Here is a 27,465-nt window from a genome sequence, read left to right on the forward strand (position 1 = left end):
GTGTTAAAGGGGAGGCCCACTGAGACTCTTTCGCCCAGGGCCCTCAAAAACCTGGAGCCGGCCCTGCTTACCTGGTTCGGGACAGTGCCCTGTGTTTGGCAAAATTGCATCATTAATAATCTAACTTAGCTGCCTATGTCACTCTAGTAGCATGTTAATATAGCAAAACGTGTTCCTCTAGTGATCAACTGAGGTTTTAGCTCTGGAGCCTCAACAATCAACATTTATACATATAAATAAACTAGAATATTTAGTTAGGAATATTTAAGTCTTCAGTACAGAACATACAGCTTGGGATATAAAATTTGGCTATATAGTAATACAAACCAGAGCGCTGAATCCATTAAAACAAGCAAACCACACATGACAGATAACACTGGCTGATGTTTTGTAGAAGAAATAGCGGAGGAACTTTGCTATTCGCAAATAAGACCAGCGCCCATGGATAAGAAGAAGACGTTGAAGATAGGAAAACTGAGCCAAAGCATAGTCACTGGCTTGGACAGCTTGTGTTCCTTCCATTCCACTAATTCCAACTCCAATATGAGCAGCTGAGTAAAGAAAATAAGTAACATATTCAATATACCAACTAAATGTTGCTGAAAATTGAGAAAAATATAAATCATCTTTAGATCTATTTAGTTATATGGGGTAGTAGCATTAATTTAATTTAAGTGACCTTACCTTTCTTCAGGCATTTTTTAGCTCTAACATGCTCTTCACTTTGCAATGCAAGTCAATGGCTCAAAAGATGATCATTTTTGCCAGTGGTTTTGCATGAAAAACATTGAGAGGCTTCTTCAAAAGTAAAAAAAAAAAACTTCAGGAAAATAGCAGAAAAAAACCCCACAAAAATTCTGGAAAGAAGCTAAAAAAAACCCTGGCTGTCAAAAATGTGGTCAGGAAAAAAACATTAAAAAACTGCTTCAGGAGCGAAAAAGACATTGTGTGCAAATACAGGTGCTTCTCACAAAATTAGAATATTAGAATATCCTCCTCCAAGATGGCGCCGCCAGCGCCTGCGCAGTAGCAGCTCTCGGAGATCGACATCTTGGAGGAGGAAATAATTTTTTCTTCTCCAGCAAGATGGCGCTGCCAGCACCTACGCAACAGCAGCTATCGGATCTTTATACAAACCGATAGCTGCTACTGCGCAGGTGCGGCGGGCGCCATTTTCAAATTGAATTTTTTTTCCTCGCTCAGTTAAATCAGCAAAAGGGATTAAGTGCACAGTAAACCTGCGATTATGCTGCAGCGCAGATGCCACGGGTGACGCCTGCCTGCAGAAGCTTTTTTTTTATTCAGTATGTGCTGGTATTCATTATATAAACTATGGGGCAGGTCAGTGAGGGAGCAGTGACCTGTCAGCAGTCTGCATTATGAATATCTAATAAGAGCAGCACATACACCAACCCCACCTTAGGGCATGAGAATCTCATCAACACAAAACTGAAAATAAAGATTAAGAAACAACCACAAGATGCATTTCATCAACCAAAGTATCATTTTATCCAGAATAACGAGGCCTGACCTGACAGTGTGTGTAGTTTACAGTGCACAATCCTGCTGACAGGTTCCCTTTAGGGTTGAAGGTAGACATAAATTCATTGGGTTTAACCGATAACCTAACATGTTGCTCAAGGGAAAGGCAAAAACCCCATGAAATAGATGCTAATTGTCCCATTTTAGGTGGAAAATTATTTTCCGAGTCAACATAAGGCACTCAGACAAGTTACCTGGATGAAAGTCCCATCACAGGATCTAGTGCCCATAACCTGTAATATTATACTTTTCGAGAAAGACATCCAAAGTCTCCTTGTACTTTTGTAGTGAATTAACCATTACAGTATCATGTGACAGTGTTCCATTGTCTCACTGCTCTTACAGTAAAGAATCGCTGTCTGTGATTTTGATTAAACCTTCTTTCCTCTGGACGTAGAGAATTCTTCTTGTTACCATCGCAGGGTTAAGTTTAAAAAGATCACTATACAGATCTCTGTACTGTCTTTTACGTTATGTGATTCCGCATAAATTGACAGATGATGGACCTGAGTGAGGGTTTATTTATAAAAACTGAGTTGAAGTTTTTATAGCACTGTTTTGGGGTACATAGCATTTCAGATCATTTTTACGGCTCATTGCTCGATTCGCATTTATCCTGTGCTCTACGCTGAGCACTTACTTTGGATTTCCATTTATATCTGTTCTCCACAAGGAGAAACGTTACCCCTTGAAACCCCGGTCAGAAGCCTCTCACCTAGCCAAACCAGATCTCACACTTCACACTGATGAAGGGCAGTACCTCAAAACACTGTGTCTGTAAATTGAGATTCTGGTTTGGTTTTTATCATAAGTCATGCGGCAAGGATCATTAAGGGTCGATATTGATTTTTAGGATTAGGTGGCAGGTACTAGGTGGTACCAAAATATCTCTTCTTTTGAGAAAATGTAGCCTGTGCATAACATATTATTTAATCTTTTTCTTTATTTAGCAGTAATCTGTCCATAGACTTACTTTTAATCATGTTAACATCATTTGCTCCATCCCCAATCGCAAGAGTGGTGACCTTTTTGTACTTTTTTACAAGTTGTACAATCATAGCCTTCTGTTTTGGAGTTACCCTGCAGCAGATAACAGCATGGCACTTGGTTGCCAAGTCTACAAAGGCATACTGTCGCATATCAGATTCCTCTTCAGTTGGATTTCTATTGTTTCTGAAACATCTATCTTTTAACTTTTGGAAAAGATTATTCTTCTTTATTTTCCAGTTAAATGTTCCCAAAATTTGAACCTGTGAAAAAAACATAATTTATTTTGATAGAATTTAAGAAAGCATTGAATGCTCTTAAAGGAAATTGGTCACCATATTTTTACTTCCACTCTAATCTGAGAGTAGCATAACGTAGGTGCAGAAACCCTGATTCCAGGAATATGTCACTTACTGTTCTTCTTGACGTAGTTTTATAAAATCATTGTTTTATTAGCAGGAAATTTTCACTAGAGGACTAGTAAGCCTGCTGCCAGGTAGTCCATCTACACCCTCACCACTGACTGACAACTTTCTGCCTATACACAGTATACACAGAAAGCATGCAGATCTGCAGCAGATAAAATACACTGCTCAAAAAAATAAAGGGAACACTAAAATCCCACATCCTGGATATCACTGAATTAAATATTCCTGTTGCAAATCTTTATTCATTACCTAGTGGAATGTGTTGAGAACAATATAAGATAGAAATGATCAATGTAAATAAAAATGAATATCCCATAGAGGTCTGGATTTGGAATGATACTCAAAATCAAGTGAAAAATCAAATTACAGGCTGATCCAACTTCAGGGGAAATGCTTCAAGCCAAGGAAATGATGCTCAGTAGTGTGTGGCCTCATCGTGCCTGTATGACCTCCCTACGTCTGAGCATGAACCTGATGAGGTGGTGGATTTTTCTCCTCAGGTATCTCCTCCCAGACCTGGATTAAAGCATCAGTCAACTTCTGGACAGTCTGTGGTGCAACATGGCTTCGGTGGATGTGTGGCACCCCAGGAGTTCGGGTACCACAGTGGTGCTGCCTTCCTCCCAGGGAGGGTAGTGCCATGCCTGGAGACAAGTGGGGATCCCTTTGGCAGGCAACCTATACACACAACACATTCTAACTCCAGGCCAGAATGGGGAGTTCAAAACCCTGTTTGAGGGGAACTTCCCTGAATTCCATCCTGGTCTGGAGGAGGAGTTAGTCAGTCTGTGTGAGATAAGAGACAGGAAAGGAGCTCAGAGGAGTGATTAGGAGCTCAAGGAGGCGGCGATTCGGCCTCATGTGAGCCAGAGCGCAGAAACCGGGCACCGGGAGCCCGAGATTGTGGATAACTGCAAGGTCCACAGTAGAACTGGAGGTAACAACCAGAAAAACACTTGTAGCTATGGGAATGCAACATACTCAGTAACAATGTAAAGTAATTTATATGTAAACGTATATCCCATAGCCAAGGTACTGGACTTATGAAGACCTACTGAAATCGATATGAAAACCACCACAAAAACAAATTCAGTGAAAAGAGGTCCAAGAAAATTATGAAATATATTGCAAAAGATATTTATTAATACAAAAAGGTCAGCTGACAAGAGACATGGCTAAAAGGTGACAGACAATGCCGCACATGTATAGGCGGTAATAGACAGCATGATACCCCCGTAATATTCAATAAATATAAACATATAACAGCCCAAATAATGGTATCATCAATTTGTAAATTGGTAACATCATGTACAACACATACCTAATGGTACACAGTAGGGGTACATGCAATCTCCGGCCCTCCCCAACGTGCGTTTCGGAAGTTCCGAAACAAATTGATGATACCATTATTTGGGCTGTTATATGTTTATATTTATTGAATATTACGGGGTATCATGCTCTCTATTACCGCCTATACATGTGCGGCATTGTCTGTCACCTTTTAGCCATGTCTCTTGTCAGCTGACCTTTTTGTATTAATAAATATCTTTTGCAATATATTTCATAATTTTCTTGGACCTCTTTTCACTGAATTTGTTTTTGTGGTGGTTTTCAGTAGAACCGGATGGCATAGGACTATACGTAAATTGCCCATGCTAAACCTGAGGAACAGCAGCAGTTAGAGCCTGGAGTCACCGTGTCAGAGACCCCAAGAGAACAGCTCAAGTTGCCTACCGTGCAGTTACTGTCACAGGACAGGAGAGAGAAAGGGGTACCTTGCCAGCAAGCTACAGGTAGCAAGGGACCAGAAAACCAGTGCATGGTGGAAGGCTCCCAACCTGACCTGCCAAGGGGATATCTACTTGTTTTCAGGCTGCCTGGACTCCTTCTGCACCTGTTGCCGATACCCTGGACTGAGGCTGACTACTACTTCTGTAAACCGGGTAAAGACTGCAACCCTGTGTCCTTTGTTATTTACCGGCAACCCACCATCCTTGCCATACACCTTGGGAGCCCTAGGGACCCCGCTTCACCTGTGGGAAGCGCCACCATCTTGCTGCAACAACATCACCCCAGAGGACCCCTTTAAGCAGCTTCGGTCCCCTCTGACCAAGAGCCAGAGGTGGAGTCACAAATAGACTTTATTCCAAAATACCCCTTAAAGACCTTTCCCCTTTAATTGAGTGCCCAGGGCATGGACTAGGTCGCAGCCACCGTGACATCCCCTTTAAGGGCGACAGGACCCAGTACCAAGTACCCCAGGCCCTGGCGGGCGACTCAGATGGAATGAGTCATGAAGTCCCAGATGTGCTTGATTGGATTCAGGTCTGGGGAATGGGTGGGCCAGTCCATAGCATCAATGCCTTCATCATGCAGGAACTGCTGACACACTCCAGCCAAATGAGGCCTAGTATTGTCATGCATCAGAAAGAACTCAGTTTCCACTGCACCTGCATATAGTCTCACAATGGGTCTGAGGATCTCATCCCAGTACTTAATGGTACTTCTGGATAGCACATGGAGGGCTGTGCGCCCCTCCAAAGAAATGCCACCCCACACCATAAAGTGAGTCATACATCACTGAAATCAGGGTCTCTGCCCTTATATTATGCTGCTCTCAGATGGGCTAGCAAAAACATGGAAACAGATTCCCTTTAATAAACTCTCTAAATAATGCATCAAATTGACTTTTATGAATTCTTGATGGTAAGAACAGTCTACATACTGTAGGTCTTTTATTAAATAAAAAATACTTTGCGTGACACTATGATACATTACAAATAAAACACAACAGAACAAAACATAAGAACAAAGCTCCAATCAGACGACAATAAACGACAAAAATCACAAAGAAATAAACCAGAAATGGAACCAAAATGGAGAAAGTTCATGACCTACAAATCAGGGACAAGAAAGAAAAATTCCAATAAAATAAAGAAAACAAAACTAAAAGACAACAAACAAAATACCCATAACTTACATGAATACCCCCGTAAAATAATAAATAATAAATAGTAAACAGTCTACATACTGTACATGATTGCTCTGTGCAAAGTGTAAAGCTGATTGACACTACACTACATTCAATACAATTACGGTAGGTAGGGTACTAATGAACTGGTGATAAGAAAGAGTTTTCCTCATAATAATTATGTTCAAGAACAAATATAAGCTATATAACTTAACATAGAGTTTAGTGGATATCTTATCTTTGATAAGATATCAAACAGTATACTATGCAGAGATCAAACTACACATTATACAGCAAGGGGAAAATTCTCTTATCATTAATGAGGAGTATTCCTAGTCAAAGAGGTATACAACATTTGCAAAGTTTGTAAAACACTGGCATACGTACAGTGGGGCAAAAAAGTATTTAGTCAGTCAGCAATAGTGCAAGTTCCACCACTTAAAAACATGAGAGGCGTCTGTAATTTACATCATAGGTAGACCTCAACTATGGGAGACAAACTGAGAAAAAAAAATCCAGAAAATCACATTGTCTGTTTTTTTATCATTTTATTTGCATATTATGGTGGAAAATAAGTATTTGGTCAGAAACAAACAATCAAGATTTCTGGCTCTCACAGACCTGTAACTTCTTCTTTAAGAGTCTCCTCTTTCCTCCACTCATTACCTGTAGTAATGGCACCTGTTTAAACTTGTTATCAGTATAAAAAGACACCTGTGCACACCCTCAAACAGTCTGACTCCAAACTCCACTATGGTGAAGACCAAAGAGCTGTCAAAGGACACCAGAAACAAAATTGTAGCCCTGCACCAGGCTGGGAAGACTGAATCTGCAATAGCCAACCAGCTTGGAGTGAAGAAATCAACAGTGGGAGCTATAATTAGAAAATGGAAGACATTCAAGACCACTGATAATCTTCCTCGATCTGGGGCTCCACGCAAAATCCCACCCCGTGGGGTCAGAATGATCACAAGAACGGTGAGCAAAAATCCCAGAACCACGCGGGGGGACCTAGTGAATGAACTGCAGAGAGCTGGGACCAATGTAACAAGGCCTACCATAAGTAACACACTATGCTACCATGGACTCAGATCCTGCAGTGCCAGACGTGTCCCACTGCTTAAGCCAGTACATGTCCGGGCCCGTCTGAAGTTTGCTAGAGAGCATTTGGATGATCCAGAGGAGTTTTGGGAGAATGTCCTATGGTCTGATGAAACCAAACTGGAACTGTTTGGTAGAAACACAACTTGTCCTGTTTGGAGGAAAAAGAATACTGAGTTGCATCCATCCAACACCATACCTACTGTAAAGCATGGTGGTGGAAACATCATGCTTTGGGGCTGTTTCTCTGCAAAGGGGCCAGGACGACTGATCCGGGTACATGAAAGAATGAATGGGGCCATGTATCGTGAGATTTTGAGTGCAAACCTCCTTCCATCAGCAAGGGCATTGAAGATGAAACGTGGCTGGGTCTTTCAACATGACAATGATCCAAAGCACACCGCCAGGGCAACGAAGGAGTGGCTTCGTAAGAAGCATTTCAAGGTCCTGGAGTGGCCTAGCCAGGCTCCAGATCTCAACGCTATAGAAAACCTTTGGAGGGAGTTGAAAGTCCGTGTTGCCAAGCGAAAAGCCAAAAACATCACTGCTCTAGAGGAGATCTGCATGGAGGAATGGGCCAACATACCAACAACAGTGTGTGGCAACCTTGTGAAGACTTACAGAAAACGTTTGACCTCTGTCATTGCCAACAAAGGATATATTACAAAGTATTGAGATGAAATTTTGTTTCTGACCAAATACTTATTTTCCACCATAATATGCAAATAAAATGATAAAAAAAACAGACAATGTAATTTTCTGGATTTTTTTTTCTCAGTTTGTCTCCCATAGTTGAGGTCTACCTATGATGTAAATTAAAGACGCCTCTCATCTTTTTAAGTGGTGGAACTTGCACTATTGCTGACTGACTAAATACTTTTTTGCCCCACTGTAAATAGCTATTTGAGCATGGAAACATTATGTCTTATAACAATGCTTCCATGCTCAAATTGAGAAGCAAAGTAATTGAAAAAGGATCATACATCATAACTAGTGTTGAGCATTCCGATACCGTAAGTATCGGGTATCGGCCGATATTTGCTGTATCGGAATTCCGATACCGAGTTCCGATATTTTTGTGATATCGGAAATCGGAATCGGAAGTTCCCAGTGTATGGTTCCCAGGGTCTGGAGGAGAGGAGACTCTCCTTCAGGCCCTGGGATCCATATTCATGTAAAAAATAAAGAATTAAAATAAAAAATATGGATATACTCACCCCTCCGGCGGACCCTGGACCTTACCGATGTAACCGGCAGCCTCCGTTCCTAAGAATGCAGTGATTGGTCGCGTGAGCGGTCACATGAGCGGTCACGTGACCAATCACAAGCCGCGACGTCATCGAAGGTCCTTCACTCCTCATTCTTAGGAACGGAGGCTGCCGGTTACATTGGTAAGGTCCAGGGGCCGCCGGAGGGGTGAGTATATCCATATTTTTTATTTTAATTCTTTATTTTTTTACATGAATATGGATCCCAGGGCCTGAAGGAGAGTTTTCCTTTCCTTCAGACCCTGGGAACCACCCAGGATACCTTCCGATACTTGTGTCCCATTGACTTGCATTGGTATCGGGTATCGGCGATATTCGATATTTTTTGGATATCGGCCGATACCATCCGATACCGATACCTTTGAGTATCGGAAGGTATCGCTCAACACTAATCATAACTTGTCATATTACTGCTGCGACCAACTATTGGTCTCACTGGTCATGTGTATACTCTACCCTACAAGTTTTCAAGTACTTTTTGAAAGATATTATCCCATACAATGGGATACAGTTCTTTACTAGTAGCAAAATTCAAGAGGCTAACACACCTAAATTAGTCCAGCCAGGGCCATTTTTCCAGACCGATAGCACTTGACAAGACCACTCCAATTTCAGCCAGGCAAATAGCGTCCACTTGGGCCACACCAACTCCAGGAAGTCAATGGCAACCACCAGAGGCATCCAGAATAGGAATGTCATCTGCCAGGACCACACCATCAGCAGCCAGGACAATGGCATCTCCCAGGGTCAACGCAATCCAAAGCAATGCAATGGCACCTGCAAATACCACCACAACCATAGCCAGGTCAATGACTTCAGCTAGGGCTACCCCAACCCCAGTCTGGACAATAGCAGCCATCAGTGCTACCAAAGGCAGGCCAATAAAACCTACCAGGCCACCATTGCCTCATCATAAGAAGCTAGTATGACCACTAAATGTATAGTTTACATACATCTAGATGGATGACTTGACTTGATTCCAATAAAAAGCAGAATTTCGAAATCTGCAGATCCCAGCCCCAGTATAAACAGGATTGGACTGACCCACTGGAGGACTTGAGCTATCTCTGGTGGGGCCCAGACACTGACAACTGCTGGCACAGTGAACATAAGACACATGTGCCAGTGATGCCTATACTGACTGCTCTCCCGGGTTGCCTAACTCTGGGAGGAGCGGTGACAAAAAAAGCCATCAGAGCGCAACAGCGTTCTGTTCCTTACAAATAGTGAGCTGCATTCTGCAGCAATGATCATGTCAGCAGTGATGTGTGCACTGCTCTCCTGGGTTGTCTAATGCTGGGAGGAATGGCAAGCAGTAACTACTCCTCCCATCGTTAGACAACCCGAGAGAGCAGTGCTCAGGTCACAGTTGACATGATCGTCTGCTGCAGAATGCAGCTCATTATGTGTAAGGAAGAGAGTGATATTTCATCATCTGTCTTCTTATCACCGTTCTTCACTGCATTGAACAAGCCAGAAGAGCGGTGCTGCTGTTGATAAGTGGACCAATGATTGGCCGCAGTGCCGCCAGTCAATGTTAGCTTTGTTTGTTTCCTCTTCTCTCCGGCTATACAGCACAGCTCAGGTAATGAGCCTGGCTGTCATTCTCCCTTTCCACGCATCATCGCAGGTATATTGCAGGGAGCAGAAGGAGACATAACAGCTCCCTGTTAAAGCAACAATCACTAACGGAGGGCCCCTCCGCCAACCTAACAGTCTTTATTCAGAGGTGATAGACGGGAAGAGCAGTAAGTCACTTAGGGATGAACAAGGGCCACATTTCCTCATTTCTCCTTTCATCCCTAATTGACTAAGCCCGCTCCCCCTGTATCACTCCCAGCTGAGCCCCTTCCTCTTATCACTCCTGACTGAGCCTCCTCCCCTATATCACCCCTGACTGAGCCTCCTCCCCTGTATCACCCCTGACTGCACCTCTCCCATGTATAACCCCTGACTGAGCCCCCCTGTATCACTCCTAACTAAGCTCCTTCCCCTTATCACCCCTGACTGAGCCTCCTCCCCTGTATTACCCCTGACTGAGACAACTTCCCCCTATATCACCCCTGACTGCACCCCTCCCACGTATAACCCCTGACTGAGCCCCTCCCCATATCACCCCTGACTGCACCCCCTCCCATGTATAACCCTCGACTGAGCCACCTTCCCCTTATATTACCCCTGACTGCACCCCCTCCCACGTATAACCCCTGACTGAGCCCCTCCCCATATCACCCCTGACTACACCCCCTCCCATGTATAACCCCCGACTGAGCCACCTTCCCCTTATATTACCCCTGACTGCACCCCCTCCCACGTATAACCCCTGACTGAGCCCCTCCCCATATCACCCCTGACTGCACCCCCTCCAACGTATAACAACTGACTGAGCCCCTCCCCATATCACCACTGACTGCACCCCCTCCCATGTATAACCCCCAACTGAGCTCCTCCCCCTATATCACCCCTGACTGCACCTCCTCCCATGTATAACCCCCGACTGAGCCACCTTCCCCTATATCACCCCTGACTGCATCCCCTCCCACATATAACCCCTGACTGAGCACCTTCCCCATATATCACCCCTGACTGCACCCCCTCCCCTGTATTACCCCTGACTGAGCCAATTTCCCCCTATATCACCCCTGACTGTACCCCCTCCCGAATATAACCCCTGACTGAGCCCCTCCCCCTATATCCCCCTGACTGCACCTCCTGCAATGTATAACCCCTGACTGAGCCACCTTTCCCCTATATTACCCCTGACTGCACCCCTCTCCCATGTATAACCCCTGACTGAGCCACCTTCCCCCTATATTACCCCTGACTGCACCCCCTCCAATGTATAACCCCTGACTGAGCCACCAGCATTTTTAGAAAGGAGTCTTCTGCGGGTGAAGAATCTTCTAGTACTGATGATGGTAGAGATTGTGCTCTTTTTTATTTGTTTCCTTGCACTTTTCATTGTTATTATGGATTGTGAAGTATTATTATTATTATTTATTGTTATAGCGCCATTTATTCCATGGCGCTTTACATGTGAGGAGGGGTATACATAATAAAAACAAGTACAATAATCTTAAACAATACAAGTCATAACTGGTACAGGAGGAGAGAGGACCCTGCCCAAGAAGGCTCACAATCTACAAGGGATGGGTGAGAATACAGTAGGCGAGGATAGAGCTGGTCATGCAGCGGTTTGGTCGATCGGTGGTTACTGCAGGTTGTAGGCTTGTCGGAAGAGGTGGGTCTTCAGGTTCTTTTTGAAGATTTCGATGGTAGGCGAGAGTCTGATGCGTTGTGGTAGAGGGTTCCAGAGTAGGGGTAATACGCGAGAGAAATCTTGTATACGATTGTGGGAAGAGGAGATAAGAGGGGAGTAGAGAAGGAGATCTTGTGAGGATCGGAGGTTGCGTGTAGGAAAGTACCGGGAGATGAGGTCACAGATGTATGGAGGAGACAGGGTGTGCATGGCTAGGTACGTCATGGTTAGGGTTTTGTACTGGAGTCTCTGGGCAATGGGGAGCCAGTGAAGGGATTGACAGAGGGGAGAGGCCAAGGAATAGCGGGGGGACAGGTGGATTAGTCGGGCAGCAGAGTTTAGAATAGATTGGAGGGGTGCGAGAGTGTTCGAGGGGAGGCCACAGAGCAGGAGGTTGCAATAGTCAAGGCGAGAAATGATGAGGGCATGGACTAGGGTTTTTGCAGATTCTTGGTTGAGGAATGAACGGATTCGTGAAATATTTGAGTTGAAGTCGGCAGGAAGTGGAAAGGGCTTGGATATGTGGTTTGAAGGAGAGATCAGCGTCAAGGATTACCCCGAGGCAGCGAGCTTGCGGGACTGGGGAGAGTGGGCAGCCATTTACTGCAATGGTTAGGTTCGTTGGTGGGGTCGCGTGAGATGGGGGAAAGATGATGAATTCTGTTTTGTCCATGTTAAGTTTCAGAAATCTAGCAGAGAAGTAGGATGAAATAGTGGACAGACATTGAGGGATTCTGGTTAGTAGGGAGGTGATATCTGGTCCAGAGATGTAGATCTGTGTGTCATCAGCATAGAGGTGATACTGAAAGCCATGAGATTCTATGAGCTGTCCCAGGCCAAAGGTGTAAATGGAGAAGAGCAGGGGCCCAAGGACTGAACCTTGTGGGACTCCGACAGATAGGGGCCAGGTGAGGAGGTGGTGTGTGAGTGGGAGACGCTGAATGTCCGGTCTGTTAGGTATGATGAGATCCAGGATAGGGCCAAGTCTGTGATGCCAAGGGATGAGAGGGTCTGTAATAATAGGGAATGGTCCACTGTGTCAAAGGCAGCCGACAGGTCGAGGAGGAGGAGGACAGAGTAGTGTCGCTTGCTCTTGGCGGTTAAGAGGTCATTGGTGACATTAGTTAGGGCAGTTTCAGTGGAATGGTGTGACCGGAAGCCAGATTGTAAGCGGTCAAAGAGGGAGCAAGAAGAGAGATGGGAGGACAGTTCAAGGTAGACGTGTTGTTCCAGTAGTTTGGAGGCATAGGGGAGAAGTGATATAGGGCGATAGCTAGATACAGAGGATGGGTCAAGAGAGGGCTTTTTGAGGATAGGTGTGATGGAGGCATGTTTAAAGCTTGAGGGGAAAACACCAGTTGTTAGTGATAGGTTGAAGAGATGGGTTAGGGTTGGGATGAAGACTGTGGTGAGGTTTGGGATGAGGTGGGATGGGAGCGGGTCAAGTGCACAGGTGGTGAGATGCGATCTTGAGAGTAGAGTGGAGAGTTGATCTTCTGTAATGGTGGAGAAGTTGGTTTTGGAGGTGGAGGGCTGGGAAGTCGGGAGGAAGGGCTCTGGGGGTTGTTGACCAAAACTGTCTCTGATGCTATCAATCTTCTGCTTGAAAAATGAGGCCATTATAAATGAATATGTCCATGTTATTACTAATAAACCAAGTCCCAGATTGTAGAAGTGAACATGACACCACTCACCAAATGGTGAAAAAAAATATTATCTTATAACAATCGACAAAAATCAGATGGGGAGAGTAAAAACAACAGCAGGCTACGGCCGTTTCATGCCTACTGACACTACTTCTACATGCCTATAATTATTTATTACTAATACACCAACCTTTGTGTGGTCTTTAAATGAGTTTTGAGGATATCAGTGAACTAATTTTTGTTGAGATAATATCAGAGTTGTTAAGATGTGGTGTCATTTGAAAAATAAAAGTTTATTGCTATCAGCTCTTTTCAATACCAATAAGAGAGAGGTAGATGCAATATATTATTTGAACACTAGATGGTGGCATTGCATTGTAAATGGAAAACTCAAGGCTGCTAGCTAAACCTCTCAGTGATAGCTCAATGCAGATACTGTGCAAGTAGGGAAGTAATACATATGGAATTTGCCAAAAATTCTAATAAATGAACATCAGATGGGTTATTATATACTAAATAAAAATTAGGATGTGCCTTTGGTAGGTAATTAAGGTAAAGGAAACCAGAACTGTAGACATGTTGCGGTATATCCAGGACAAAAGAAGTGAACCAACAAAGCAACAAAAGATGCATCCTTTTTATTGCCCACTATTTGAGAGACATGAAAGGCATTAGATGTTCCATATGGTACTTCCATTTGATATTTAAGGATGGGCATTGTTTTGGGGGCAACTATTTGGAATCCCAGCAGCAACTTTACTGTGTAATTATCTCACTTTATCTATTGCATATACATTTATATGAAAAAGTTTGGGCACCCCTATTAATCTTAAGCTTAATGTTTTATAAAAATAAAGAGAGCTGCAGCATCAACTTGCTGCAGACGGTGTCACTGTGCATCGGTCAACTATACAACGCACTTTGCACAAGGAGAAGCTGTATGGGAGAGTGATGCGAAAGAAGCCGTTTCTGCAAGCACGCTACAAACAGAGTCGGCTGAGGTATGCAAAAGCACATTTGGAGAAGCCAATTTCTTTTTGGAAGAAGGTCCTGTGGACTGATGAAACCAAGATTGAGTTGTTTGGTCATACAAAAAGGCGTTATGCATGGCGGCAAAAAAAAAAACAGCATTCCAAGAAAAACACTTGCTACCCACAGTAAAATTTGGTGGAGGTTCCATCATGCTTTGGGGCTGTGTGGCCAATGCCGGCACCGGGAATCTTGTTAAAGTTGAGGGAAGCATGGATTCCTCTCAGTATCAGCAGATTCTTGACAATAATGTTCATGAATCAGTGACAAAGTTGAAGTTATGCAGGGGATGGATCTTTCAGCAAGACAATGATCCAAAACACCGCTCCAAATCTACTCAGGCATTCATGCAGAGGAACAATTACACTGTTCTGGAATGGCCATCCCAGTCCCCAGACCTGAATATCATTGAACATCTGTGGGATCATTTGAAGAGGGCTGTCCATGCTTGGCGACCATCAAACTTAACTGAACTGGAATTGTTTTGTAAAGAGGAATGGTCAAAAATACCTTCATCCAGGATCCAGGAACTCATTAAAAGCTACAGGAAGCGACTAGAGGCTGTTATTTTTGCAAAAGGAGGATCTACTAAATATTAATGTCACTTTTCTGGTGAGGTGCCCATACTTATGCACCTGTCAAATTTTGTTTGAAGGCAGATTGCATATTTTCTGTTAGTACAATAAACCTCATTTCAAGGCAGAAACATTACTGTGTCCAACAGTTATTAGATATATGAAACTGAAATAGCTGTTGCAAAAAAAACAATTTTTATAAAACATTAAGCTTAAGATTAATAGGGGTGCCCAAACTTTTTCATATAACTGTATGTGTGTATGTTTTATTAGGGGTAACTAGGATTTCTGAGGGAAAGCAGACGGTAGACGGTCGAATCTTTAGGGTGCCAACCTTCGCTGCGAGGCAGGATATCAGACATACATGGACCGACTAGGATCAGACTGCCTGCTTTAACTCAAGATTACCCAAAATGCAAATTTCCCCTTTGTCCTTATAAGGATGTGTCTTCATATTAGATTTGATATCTTTTTAAATATAATTTATAAAGGGTATCCAAGAAGTATTGTTTCTCCTTGCGGAGAGTGCTATGTTAAGCAGGGGTGAGGTGAGGAGACTTAAAGCTGCAATGCTCCTCTGGGAAATATGCACACTGTCTCTTCAGAGAAGAAGAGGACTAGAACTCTAGTGCCACCTATTGGAAGTAGCAAACCTAACAGTCAAAGTCAACCTTTTAACGAGCCTTCGAACAATCTGAGGTCAGGTCCAGGAAATGGCACAGTACGACAAAGGAAAGTCAGAGATGAAGTCCAATACACGAGCCGAGGTCAGGAAAGCCAGAGTGGCAAAACAGTTTACAGGGAGCAGGCACAAGCAAAGTCAGGTCACAAACAAAGGGTCAGAGTCCGGGAAGATAATCAAGTCAAGGTGGGTCAGGCACACAGCTCAGAGGGATCAATGTTTCACAGGCAACAGCAAGTGTACGATTGACACTGGGGGAAGCAACTAGCATGATTAAGTAGAAGCCTGATTAAAGAAAATAAACACAGATTATTGCCGCACAGACCCAGCACAGATTGACAGCCCTGACACAAAGTAACAAAAAGACAGAAGTTGTGACAATCCCCTTATATCACCCCTAACTGTGCCCCTTCCCCCGTATCACCCCATAATTAAGCCTCCTCTCCCTGTATCACCCCTGAGAATCCCCTCTCCCATATCACCCCTCCCCCTGTATCAACCCTGTCTGACTGAGCCTCATCCCCTCGTATCATCCCTGACTGATCTGCTTCGCCGTATCACCCCTGAGTGAGCTTGCTACCTCTATCACCTCTGAATAACTGCACCCTCCTCCACCCATATCACCCGTGACTGATACCACTCCCCTTATATCACCCAGTGTCACCTCTGACTGAATGAGTCCCCCCATCCAAATCACCCTTGACTGAACTCCCTCTACCCATTTCATCCCTGACTAAGCTCCCTCCCCGTGTATGACCCCTGACTGACTGAGAGCCCTCTCCCCGTTTCACACCTTACTGACAGAGCCCCCTCTTTCTGTATCACCCCTGACTGAGCCACGTCTCCCCGTATCATCTCTGACTGACTGTGCCCCCTCCCCCTGCATGATCCTTGTCTGACTGAGCCCCCTCTCCCTGTATCACCCATGACTGAGCCCTCTCACCCTGTATCACCCCTGGCTAAGCCACCTCTCCCTCTGTCACCCCTGACTGACTGAGCCCCTCTCCCTGTAACACTGCTGACTGTGCCCCCTCCCCGTGTCACCCCAGTTTGACTGCGCCTCCTCTCCCTGTATCACTCCTGACTGACTAAAAGTTTTCTTCCCCCCAATGCTAACAAAATGAGGCACTTCATATAAAGTTATGGCCTTATAGATAGCAGAGGGATTTCTGTAAAAAGTGTATGGGGGATTTGAGGGAAAGCTTCCTTTCGATATCACTCCAATGTCATATATAAGTGATTTAGGACCTCAACTACTATCCACTATTAGTGGGTACATTTACATAATGTATTTGCTGTGGGATTTCTACAATGGCATCTTCCCTGTCCCTAACACTAGGGGGCGCCCTAGCTTCCCCTATTCCCCGTGATACTTCTGAAGGTGAAGATGCTGGGGTCACCACCCTTGCCTTATCTCCTGAATCAGCTCTCCATTTGTTCCCTTCCCCCACTCAGGGAAGAGGGGAGCTGCCATATACTGCAGTACACCAACCTGACGAACAAGGCAAAACGAACAAGGGGTGACTGAAAATACCAGGCATACAAAATATTCAATCACATATAACAGAGTGAAAGGATGGGGAAAAAACAAAATAAGAGGAGGGAAGGGAATTATCACACTTACAAACCCACTCAACAGTCACAGATAAATTCTCCAAACTCCTTTTCATATAAGCACCAAAAACACCTCTCCTCTAAGCTATGCAGCATAAGGGATAAACCTTTTTAAAGAGTTTCCCTATTATTTATTAGTATAGTATATTGTTTGATGTGGTTTGAATTCATAGACCTCTCCTATACAATCACCCCCCAGCCACCCACTGTGCATGGAAATACTGTGATGAGATCTTCATACTGAGTATCAGGCTGCCGTCACACCAGCAGTATTTGGTCAGTATTTTACCTCAGTGTCTGTAAGCCAAAACCAGGAGTGGGTGATAAATGCAGAAGTGGTGCATATGTTTCTATTATACTTTTCCTCTAATTGTTCCACTCCTGGTTTTGGCTTACACATACTGAGGTAAAATACTGACCAAATACTGCTAGTGTGACGGCAGCCTTAATGAGGATCCAAAGGGGATGCCATAACGTAATGGTATTTTCCAGCTCTTTCTATGATGGGAAAATCCCTTTCCCATTTTACTTTTTCATGTTCTATTTTATCTTTTTAAGTAAAGAAACAAATTGGTATTTACCATAAAATCTCCAGTCACCACAAGTGCCATCTTTCTGGCCAGCAAACTGTCTGTATGATTTCGGAAGATGGTGTTATCCAGAAGATCTTGCCCACTACCAGAGAGATTGTTGTTGTGCTCCCAGTATTCATCTAGGATATCACTGAAGATGTAAGCAAAACAGGTTTCTTAATGTTAAAACAATGTATTTTGCCATAAAAATATTATGCTTTCATAAGCAGAATTTGTATTTTGTTAGGCAGAACAAATTATGCTTTATTACTTCAAACTATAAATCATTTTATGCAACATATTTTAGCAACATTCTACACAGTTTTTGTACAGACACTTGGTAAAGAGACTGGTTTGCTCCATTATCATATGACAAATTATCCAAAAAGTCATTAAAGGGAACCTGTCATCTGAATTTGGCGGGACCGGTTTTGGGTCATATGGGCGGGGTTTTCGGGTGTTTGATTCACCCTTTCCTTCCCCGCTGGCTGCATGCTGGCTGCAATATTGGATTGAAGTTCATTCTCTGTCCTCCGTAGTACATGCCTGCACAAGGAAATCTTGCCTTGCGCAGGCGTGTACTCCGGAGGACAGAGAATGAACTTCAATCCAATATTGCGGCCAGCATGCAGCCAGCGGGTAAGGAAAGGGTGAATCAAACACCCGAAAACCCCGCCCATATGACCCAAATCCGGTCCCGCCAAATTCAGGTGACAGGTTCCCTTTAATGGTAACATGCGCCTCAATTAGTACACAGTCACAGTGCGATTCATACTCAAAACGAACACTTCCTCAGGTATTTGTGATGGGTGTAGTAATGGAATTGTACATAAATGCTCTGTAAAAACCACCAATTTGGTAAAAGTCAAAGATCAAGAGGGAGGGTTTTACAAGGATAATGCATATTAACCCTTTTCAAACTTCATATATTGGATCCCTGTGTATGATGCCAACTGAGGACCTGAGCTCCTCCTGCTGCTGATAACCTTCTAAATGTCATTGCCAATTACTGTCAGCAGCCTTTAAAAGGCACTGTCTGAGGGCAAGCATTTTTTCATGCCGATCAACCACCCCATGATGTGATTGTCCCTGTGCCTGCCATGACGGTGTTTGTGTGAAGACCAGGCTGTGGATTGGCTTCATAAAAGACTGCAGTATATGCACTGCAATACTGTAATATCGCAGTATTTGGTGTAGTAAGCAATCATACATTCACAGATTTGAATCAACTAAAAAGGAAAAAAAAATAATATAAAAAAGTTTTTAAAAATATATAAAACATTCTTAAATTTGATAATTTGAATTATTCACTTTTCTACCCATTTAAATAGAAAAAAGAAGAAAAATAATATCTTATATGTGATATCATTGCGTCCATAAAAGTCTGTAGAAAATGTAGCTATTGTAGTCTATGGAAATGTTCACATGACTGTGAGTTTTTTTGCACATGACCTGTAAAAAACACAGACATCTCCAGTCATGGCTCAAAATTTATGTGCAAGTCTAAAGATCCATGAAAATCTTGATGTGCATTTGATGTCCATTTTTAACATTGCATTGAATAGGAGAAGCTTTATAATTTTTTTTTACATGCAAAACTCTAACTTCTTCTGTACTGCACATAGACCAATAAAGTCCAAGCAGTCTGCACTTTACTCTGCACTAACATTCTAAAATGTCAGTGCAAAGTTAACTTGAATAAGATTTTGCAGCTGTATAGGCACGGAGCTGCCTTTCAGATACAGCTAGACTCTTAACAGGCAAGGTAAATGTCATGACTCAGCTGTCGGGTCACCTGGGACCAGGGGCTCCTTCCCTGTCCCTACCACTAGGGGGCACCCTAGCTAGCCCTATTCCCTGGGATACTTCTAAAGTGACAGTAAACATGATTTGTTAAAGTTTTTACCATTTTCATTTTTCTATGCACAATGCTGAAACAGCCCTTCTGAATACAGATTAGGAAATACTGATAGTCCTTCTTCCTCCAGATCCAGTAATCATGTGATCGCTGGATGTAGGGAAAGAGGAGGAACTGCTTGGTTGGTGGAGACTCAGTCAGCACTGCTATTAAGATAGGAACCAAAATTCCCCTGTAACTGGAGTGAATATACCAGCCACATTTACAGAGGAAATAAGCAATTAAATGTATTAATATGCCAAAATGTTCAGAAAACTGAGCAAAAAGACTCAGTGTGCACATATTCTAAGAGAAAAAAGAGACACTGCCAATCCGAATCTTTATTTCCTGCCACACCCTATAAAAAATGTATATATATAAATGAATAAAAATAATGTCTATGGAAAGGGGAATGCAATTTAAAATGTTTTCAGCTGAATTTCTTGGACATAAAAATAAAATGTAAAAAAGATTTTTCTTAGTTCTTTTTTCATTTTCCCCTGATAGTAGAAAAAAAGTAATATAAAATTACATAAAAATTCTCATGAAAAAGGCAGAAATTATGTGAATATATATTCACAACAAATTATTTAAAAAATTAAAAAAATAAATAAAAATAGATTTAAAAATGGTGTATACGAAAAAACTAAATGTGCCTTGTCAGGAATGATCAGGTCCTGAATTGGCAACTGAACATTGTTGCTAAACACTAAAAAACTGGCCAAAAAACAGATGTAAATCTGATCCAAAACACTTATGAAAATCGGTCTGTTTTTCTCACTGACTGAAAAACTGAATGAGGCTTTAAGTCAATTATTAAATGGGATGCAAGGTCTCTCCAATGCAAGCTTCACACATCTGTGCATTGCTGTCCCTACTCAGACCATGATGCATGAACTCGATGTGGATCTCCAGATCCAAACATGGCAGGTTCATAAATCTCTATGAGGGAGACCTGTGGCCAGTCTGTGCATTGTAGTCTGAGTATGGACTACAAATAACAATGCGTGATACCAGCCCTAAGGCCACTTTCACACATCCTGATATTTCGGTTACCGGAAAAAACGGTACCGAGATGTCAGTGTCCGCGTGTGTAATACTTGCGGCACATGTGTGGCAACCGAGACTGGGAAGCAACGGTACAGTAAGGGCTGTTCCCCAATGCCAGGTGCTGAAGATGGCTCTCCTCACTATCTCCTGCTCTGCCGGCGATCAGCACGAGCAGGGGAGAATGATGAGTTATATTCTAGTGATAACAATGACAGCCTACACCTGCTGTTGCTAATAACAGTGAGTGTACTCGGCCGCTGATGGGAGTTTTCACCACCCAACGACTGCGCTATAAATAAATAAAAATTCCAGCTTGGGTTCCCCTGTATTTTTGATAACTAGCCAGGCAAAACTCACAGCGTGGCACTACTGCAACCCTCAGCTGTCAGCGATAGGAAGGTTGGTTATCAAAAATAGAGGGGACCTCATGCTGTTTTTTTAAATTACTTAAATTCAAAAGTTAAAAAACAGCATGGGGTCTCCCAATTTTTGAAAACCAGCCTTGCTAAAGCTGACAGCTGGGGGCTGGTATTTGCAGGCTTGCAGCCCATAGCCGCCCCCCAAAAAAAGTACATCTATTAGATGTGCCAATTCTGGTGCTTTGCCCCGCTCTTCCCACTTGCCCTGTAGCAGTTTTAAGTGGGGTTCTTATTTGTGGGGTTGATGTTACCTTTGTATTGTCAGGTGAAATCAAGCCCATGGCTTAGTAATCGAGAGGTAACTATAAAGACACCTATCCATTAATAATCCTATATTTATATGGTAAATAAAGACACAGCAAGTATAAAGTCCTTTATTAGAAATAAAACAAAACACACTTTGTTATTTTTAAATAAAAATGGAAAACAGTAATACTCACCTAAAACCTAATTTCACTGGATCCCTCATCTCCTGTAATAAAACAAAAATAAAGAATAATATCCATTACCTCTCTGTCATTCTCTCCCACGCTGTAATCCATGTTTGGGGGATAAATAGTTTTCAACCTGGATGGTGCCAAGATGCGACAGTCCAGACTGACAACCACTGGTGAATGAGCTGCTGCGTGCGTAGCATCATTGACCAGCAGTGACATCATCGTGGTTATCGCTGGTCAGTGAGGCTGCATTCCCAGCCAGGCTGAACTGCAGTGACCTCAGCACCGTAGGAAAAAGTCAGTGATGAGGTCACCGCACTTATTCTCCATGACTTCACAGCAGATCACTGTGAGAATCTCCAGACATGGATTATGGCGAGGCACAGAACGGCGGACAGGTGAGGGATATTGTTAAATATGAACCACACTTGCCTCCATTACAGGGCAAGTGGGAAGAATAGGGCAAATAGACCCCTCTATTCTTGATAACCAGCCTTGCCAAAGCTGACAGGTGAGGTTTATAGCCCACAGCTGTGAGTCTTGCCTGGCTGGTTATAGAAAATACAGGGGAACCCACACAGGATTTTTTATTTATTTATAGCACAGGCGGCGGGTGATGAATACTCTCACTGTTATCAGCAGCAGGTGTAGGCTGATGGGAGTAATAGTCCCACCAGCCGCGCTAGCTCTCATTGTTATCACTTGAAAATAACTCTCATCATTCTCCCCTGCTCGTGCTGATCGCCAGCAGAGCAGAGAAGAATGATGAGAGCGGTATTCAGCACCCGGTGCCATGGAACAGCGCTTACTGTACCACTGCCTAACAAACAGGCAATCTCCACATGTGTTCAAGCTGTCTAGCTGCAAAAAAATCATGCAACTGCATCAACAAAAACTAAATCTCTGAGCACGCCAAAATACTCGGAAACAACCCGAGCATGCTCGGGAAATCACTAGTGACGAGTATACTAGCTCATCACTAGAAAGCACCCAAAATAATCTATTTTACTGTCTTGTGCATGTATGGTCCTCCATTGTGCTACTCTGCCTGTTAATGTCACTAGTTTAATTACTGTGTTTTTGATTTATTACAATAAAGGATTTTATTTTATGGGACATCAGTGCACCACTGATTTGTGCATTTGGCGGTATTATCTATAATTATGATGAAGCCATGATTAAGAGACATTACGTCGAAATGCGGCGGAATAACGTTGCCACTCCATGAATGTTTTATGCGTGATGCTGTGCAATACTTTTTGAGTGGTTTATCATTATCTATGTTTTAAATATGAAGAAATAAACAAGACTTTTTACTTGAATTTCCTGCTGGATCTATCGTATTTCTTCCTATGGTGAACCTTTCGCACTTGTGAACATACATCATCCAGGATGGGGACCCTTTCAGGAGTTTTTCTCCCTCCCATCATCCAGGATGGGGGCCCTTTCGGGAGTTTTTCTCCCTCCCTGTGCTTAATCCCTGCACCTCCGATTTAAACATAGTACATTAATCTATACTTGTAATCTTGTACAAGGTGTGAGTTATCATTCTTTTAGACTAGGGCTACATGGTGACTTTGGCTGTGAATCTTGTCACGTGACCAAGATTCGCTCCGTGCCGCTGTTAAATCGCTGTGCAATATAAGTGAAGGAGGTCGAATTGTGAGCCTCAGTGTGCAACAATCAAGCTTTATAAAATATCATAAAACTTTATATATACTGTAAGTATACGGTAATTAACATTCAAATAGCCAGAGATTAAAAATGTTGACAATATTACCAGATTTGCTGTTCATTCAAAATTTCCATGTCATCAGTTAGCAGTCGGCACGAGAAACCAATGTTGATTGCAGTTTCTGTTCAAAAAACAGTATTTCAAATTCATATTAGGAATTTAATTGCATTTATTTTTTTTACTTTCCCTTGTGTGTGGAATCATATTTGGAAATTACCTGCCATGTATATGTCTAATGTGCCTAAAGACTATTATTTGTTAAAAAGATACAAAAGATTGTCCTCTTTGCATAGATTTGGTCATTATATATCAACTAGCTGAAGAGCCCGGTGTTGCCCGGGCATAGTTTTTAGGAACCTTGAGTACTGTAGAATTTTTTTTATAACCTTGGCCAGATCTGTGCCTTGCCACAATTCTGTCTCTGAGCTCCTTGGCCCGTTCCTTTGACCTCATGATTCTCATCTGGTCTGACATGCACTGTGAACTGTGAGGTCTTATATAGACAGGTGTGTGACTTCCCAAATCAAGTCCTATCAGTTTAATCACACACAGCTGGACTCCAATGAAGGAGTAGAACCACCTCAATGTGGATCACAAGGAAATGGACAAGTGACTTAAATATGAGTGTCTGAGCAAAGGGTCTGAATACTTATGACCATGTGACATTTCAGTTTTTCTTTTTTAATAAATTTGCAAAAATGTCTACATTTCTGTTTTTTTACAGTCATGATAGGGTTTTCTTTACTTCTATATATAGTTGTCCTGATCATTATGTATATTCCGCTGCCTCATGTCACCTTTCTAGTTATTTAGTCATGATAGGGTGCAGAGTGTACATTAATGTGACAAAAAATGAACTTTTTTGAGTTTACAAATGGCTGCAATGAAACAAAGAGTGAAAAATTTAAAAGGGTCTGACTCTGAATACTTTCCGTACCCACTGTAAATGCATCTGTCTTCTGTAGACACATGTAGACACAGTTAAAGTTGGAACATATACTCTATCTCCCTGGAGAGTGCAACAGGTAGGTTCTGTATGTATACATTTCTGCAGCTCAATCTCACTCATGATATCTCAGATTGAGTACAGTTGAAGTCTTATCTTTAAAGCAAGCCCTGCCATTTATGCTGAGATACAATCTGATTAAAATCTTCCCCCTTTCTGACTTCAAGGAGGAGAGGGGAAGCAGTGTGGGACAGAAGCAAGATCCATGATGGTTGATTCTTCTCCCATTCGTGGCTTTGGCTTATAAATACTGAGGTAAAATACTGACCAAATAGTGAATGTATGAATGTACCCTTATACACAGCCTCCACCTGCAGCGTCACACCTGTCATTTTCCGAACACTCCACTATTTTCCCCTCACTCCTCTCATTTTCCACTCACACCTTTTCATTTTCATCTCACACCTCTCATTTTCACCTCACATCTCTCATTTTCCACTCACTCCACTATTTTCCCCTCACTCTTCTCATTTTCCCCTCGCTTCACTATTTTCCCCTCATTCCTCTCATCATCCCCACTCCTCTCATTTTCACCTTACTCCTCTCTTTCAATCACATGTGCACAGCAACTTCCTGTTATGAGCACAGCTGTGTAATCCATAAGGCTCTTCCCTTTCCCTTGACCTCATGCCTCACAGGAGCAACTCCATTCTAGACACTACGGAGCTAGATGTGGCCTGTGCCTGCCGCACACTGATACTCTGAAAGCGGTGGCCCTGATTGTAGCTCGCAGAGGCTGGGATGTCACATCCGTTGAGTTTTGCAGGGTGACTTTTGAGGTGAATGTGTCTCCACCCATGAGCGCTAACAACGTGGGCCATGTGGACTGGGCTTTGCGTGTGGAGTCAGTGTGACTATGCGGAGTGGGCAGGGCTATGTGGAGTGGGCGTGGCTTAAAGCATATACACACATACACTCAGCTTTATATATATAGATATGCTATTTGCTCAACTGAAGCTATCCAGTATAAAGACTTATTCTGACATAAGCGATTTTTCTCTTACGCAAAGGACGGTCGGAGTTTCATCAACGTATTGGATCATTTTCATCAGAGTTTGGGTAGAGTGACTATTTTTGCAATCAATAATAAATGTGAATAGTGGCCCTGGTATAAGTAAGTATAACTATCTGCAAAATAGGACAACAACCACAATGGTCTAAAAGGATTAACAGTATAAAAATAAAATGTATTTGCGCTTTAGTTCAACTTACTGAGAGGGGAACAAAGAAAAAAGAGAAAAAAGGACAAGAGCAAGAATCCTACAGGAGAGAGAGGGACCCAGTATGCCCGTAGTATCACTATACTAAGCGATGGATTATTGTAAGAACCAGATGGAGTGGGATTTTTGTAAACCCAGTAAATGTAATTAGGATTTCAGTGGAGATTACTGCAACTAAATCGACCATCAATGGTGTAAGTATTAGCTTGATGATGTCACCATGCTTCACTCCCAGCATCGATTACTGGCTTTTGTCGCATGTGTATCATGTGACCACCTACGTCACAAAGGTCCTGTTCCTGGTGAACGTCGACGTCACGAAGGTCTTGTCCGCGTCCTTACACCCACGAACTGCCAGAAGAGCAGCATGGAGCACCTGTCACCGGCCAGGACAGCACTCTGACTTCATTGTATTCATTCACCAGCTTTCCTCAATCAGCACCCAGGCACCTGGAAAGGCTTTTAGGAAAGTGGAGATGTTCTTATCCTCTGGATACCTCAAATCACGGCACAGCAAACTCCCCTGATGAGGCAATTGTCTACCTATCTCCTGCATTTTTAATGGACACATTTATAATGGACAAATTATTGACTATATGGTCGGAAATGTATAAATTTTATGACAACTAGTGCGACTCTCTGTGTTACCTATCAATCCAGTGTCTTCTTATACCATTAGGCTTAATTGCGAACTGCATGGTGATCTCACACCAGCACTTCTACCACCTTACATGTGCATGGTGGCATCATTAAGCTAATACTTATACCATCTAAGGTCTCCTTCACACTTCCTGATATTTCCGGTACCTGAAAAAATTATACCGGAGATATGCGTGTCCTTGTGTCCGTGTGTGCTGCCCATGTTCTGCATCAGTACCGCAATTACATTTACTGGGCTTGAAAAATCCCACTACATCTGGCCCTTACAATAATCCATCATTTAGTATAGTGATGCTACTGGCATACTGGGTCCTTCTCTCTCCCGTATGATTCTTGCTCTTGTCCTTCTTTCCCTTTTTTCCTTGTTCCCCTCTCAGTAAGTTGAACTGTAGCGCAAATATATTTTATTTTTATATTTTTGCAATCAATGTTTTGTCAGAATTTCATCTTTTTCGCCAATGAAAACCACAAGATAAGCTACTAATATCAGTCTGTGAAAAACAAATAGCACACAGATGACATCCGGGTGCTGTCCAATTTTTTTTTTTTCATTGGCAAGATTGATCCAACATTCGGGCGAAAATCAGGCATGTCTCCGTGATTTGGTGTGCACTACCCAGTCCACAAAGAAAATAGACGTAAACAGTTCCATAGACAGTAATGAAAAAAACACGGATAGAACTCATACATGAAAAACCAACATCTGAATAAGCCGGGAAAGGTCAGAGAGGCCCAGCGTCTGCGCACTGCAGGACTTTGCTCTGCCCTCAACAGGGCAGATAAGTACACCTATGCAGGAGGAGATGCTGGGGAGTCATGAAGCAAACAGGAGGGTGGCATCGCAAAAAGATGGGAGGTGCCAGACCCGGACCAGTGACACCCATCGGACCGGACTGCCCCTGGGTGAGTATAATAAAACTTATTTTTCTTATCTTTCAGGTCAGATTGGGGGCTTATCTATAGCATTATAGAATGCTGTAGATAAGCCCTGAAAAGCAGTGGCCACATCTTATATCGGCCACACCTGGTGACAGGTTCTCTTTAAAGACTGCATTTTGTGTTTACTTGTGTTATCTTTGTCAAATATTTAAGTTTTTTTGGTGATCTCAAACATTTAAATGTGACAAACATGCAAAAGAATAGGAAATCAGGAAGGGGCAAACACTTTTTCACACAACTGTGATATATGTGTAGTAGCAGTTCAACTCACTCAGCGGTACACGGAGGTAGAAAACAGGAACACTGTCTCTTTAAATATTCTGTTGGTTTATTATATAGACGGCATAAACCAACACAAAGGGAAAAGTAAACACAGCCCTTCAGGCAAAACAAGAAAACAAAAAAACCAAAATGCTATAACACAATCC

The 27,465-nt window shown here is 42.8% G+C and overlaps 1 protein-coding gene across 1 annotated transcript in view; it reads right to left on the minus strand.

Moving 5' to 3' along the window:
* ATP8B3 (ATPase phospholipid transporting 8B3) overlaps positions 1–27,465 on the minus strand; it is a 575,725-nt gene that overhangs the window by 193,243 nt on the left and 355,017 nt on the right. Inside the window, exons 19-22 of the mRNA XM_077281130.1 lie at positions 23,258–23,333; positions 17,684–17,825; positions 2,516–2,792; positions 328–551 (exon numbers count right to left, since the gene is read on the minus strand). Coding sequence (XP_077137245.1) covers positions 328–551; positions 2,516–2,792; positions 17,684–17,825; positions 23,258–23,333 — 719 coding nt within the window. The remainder of the gene's footprint in view (positions 1–327; positions 552–2,515; positions 2,793–17,683; positions 17,826–23,257; positions 23,334–27,465) is intronic.

This window comes from Ranitomeya variabilis, chromosome 1 (assembly GCF_051348905.1).
Source record: "Ranitomeya variabilis isolate aRanVar5 chromosome 1, aRanVar5.hap1, whole genome shotgun sequence".
Classification (NCBI taxonomy): domain Eukaryota; kingdom Metazoa; phylum Chordata; class Amphibia; order Anura; family Dendrobatidae; genus Ranitomeya; species Ranitomeya variabilis.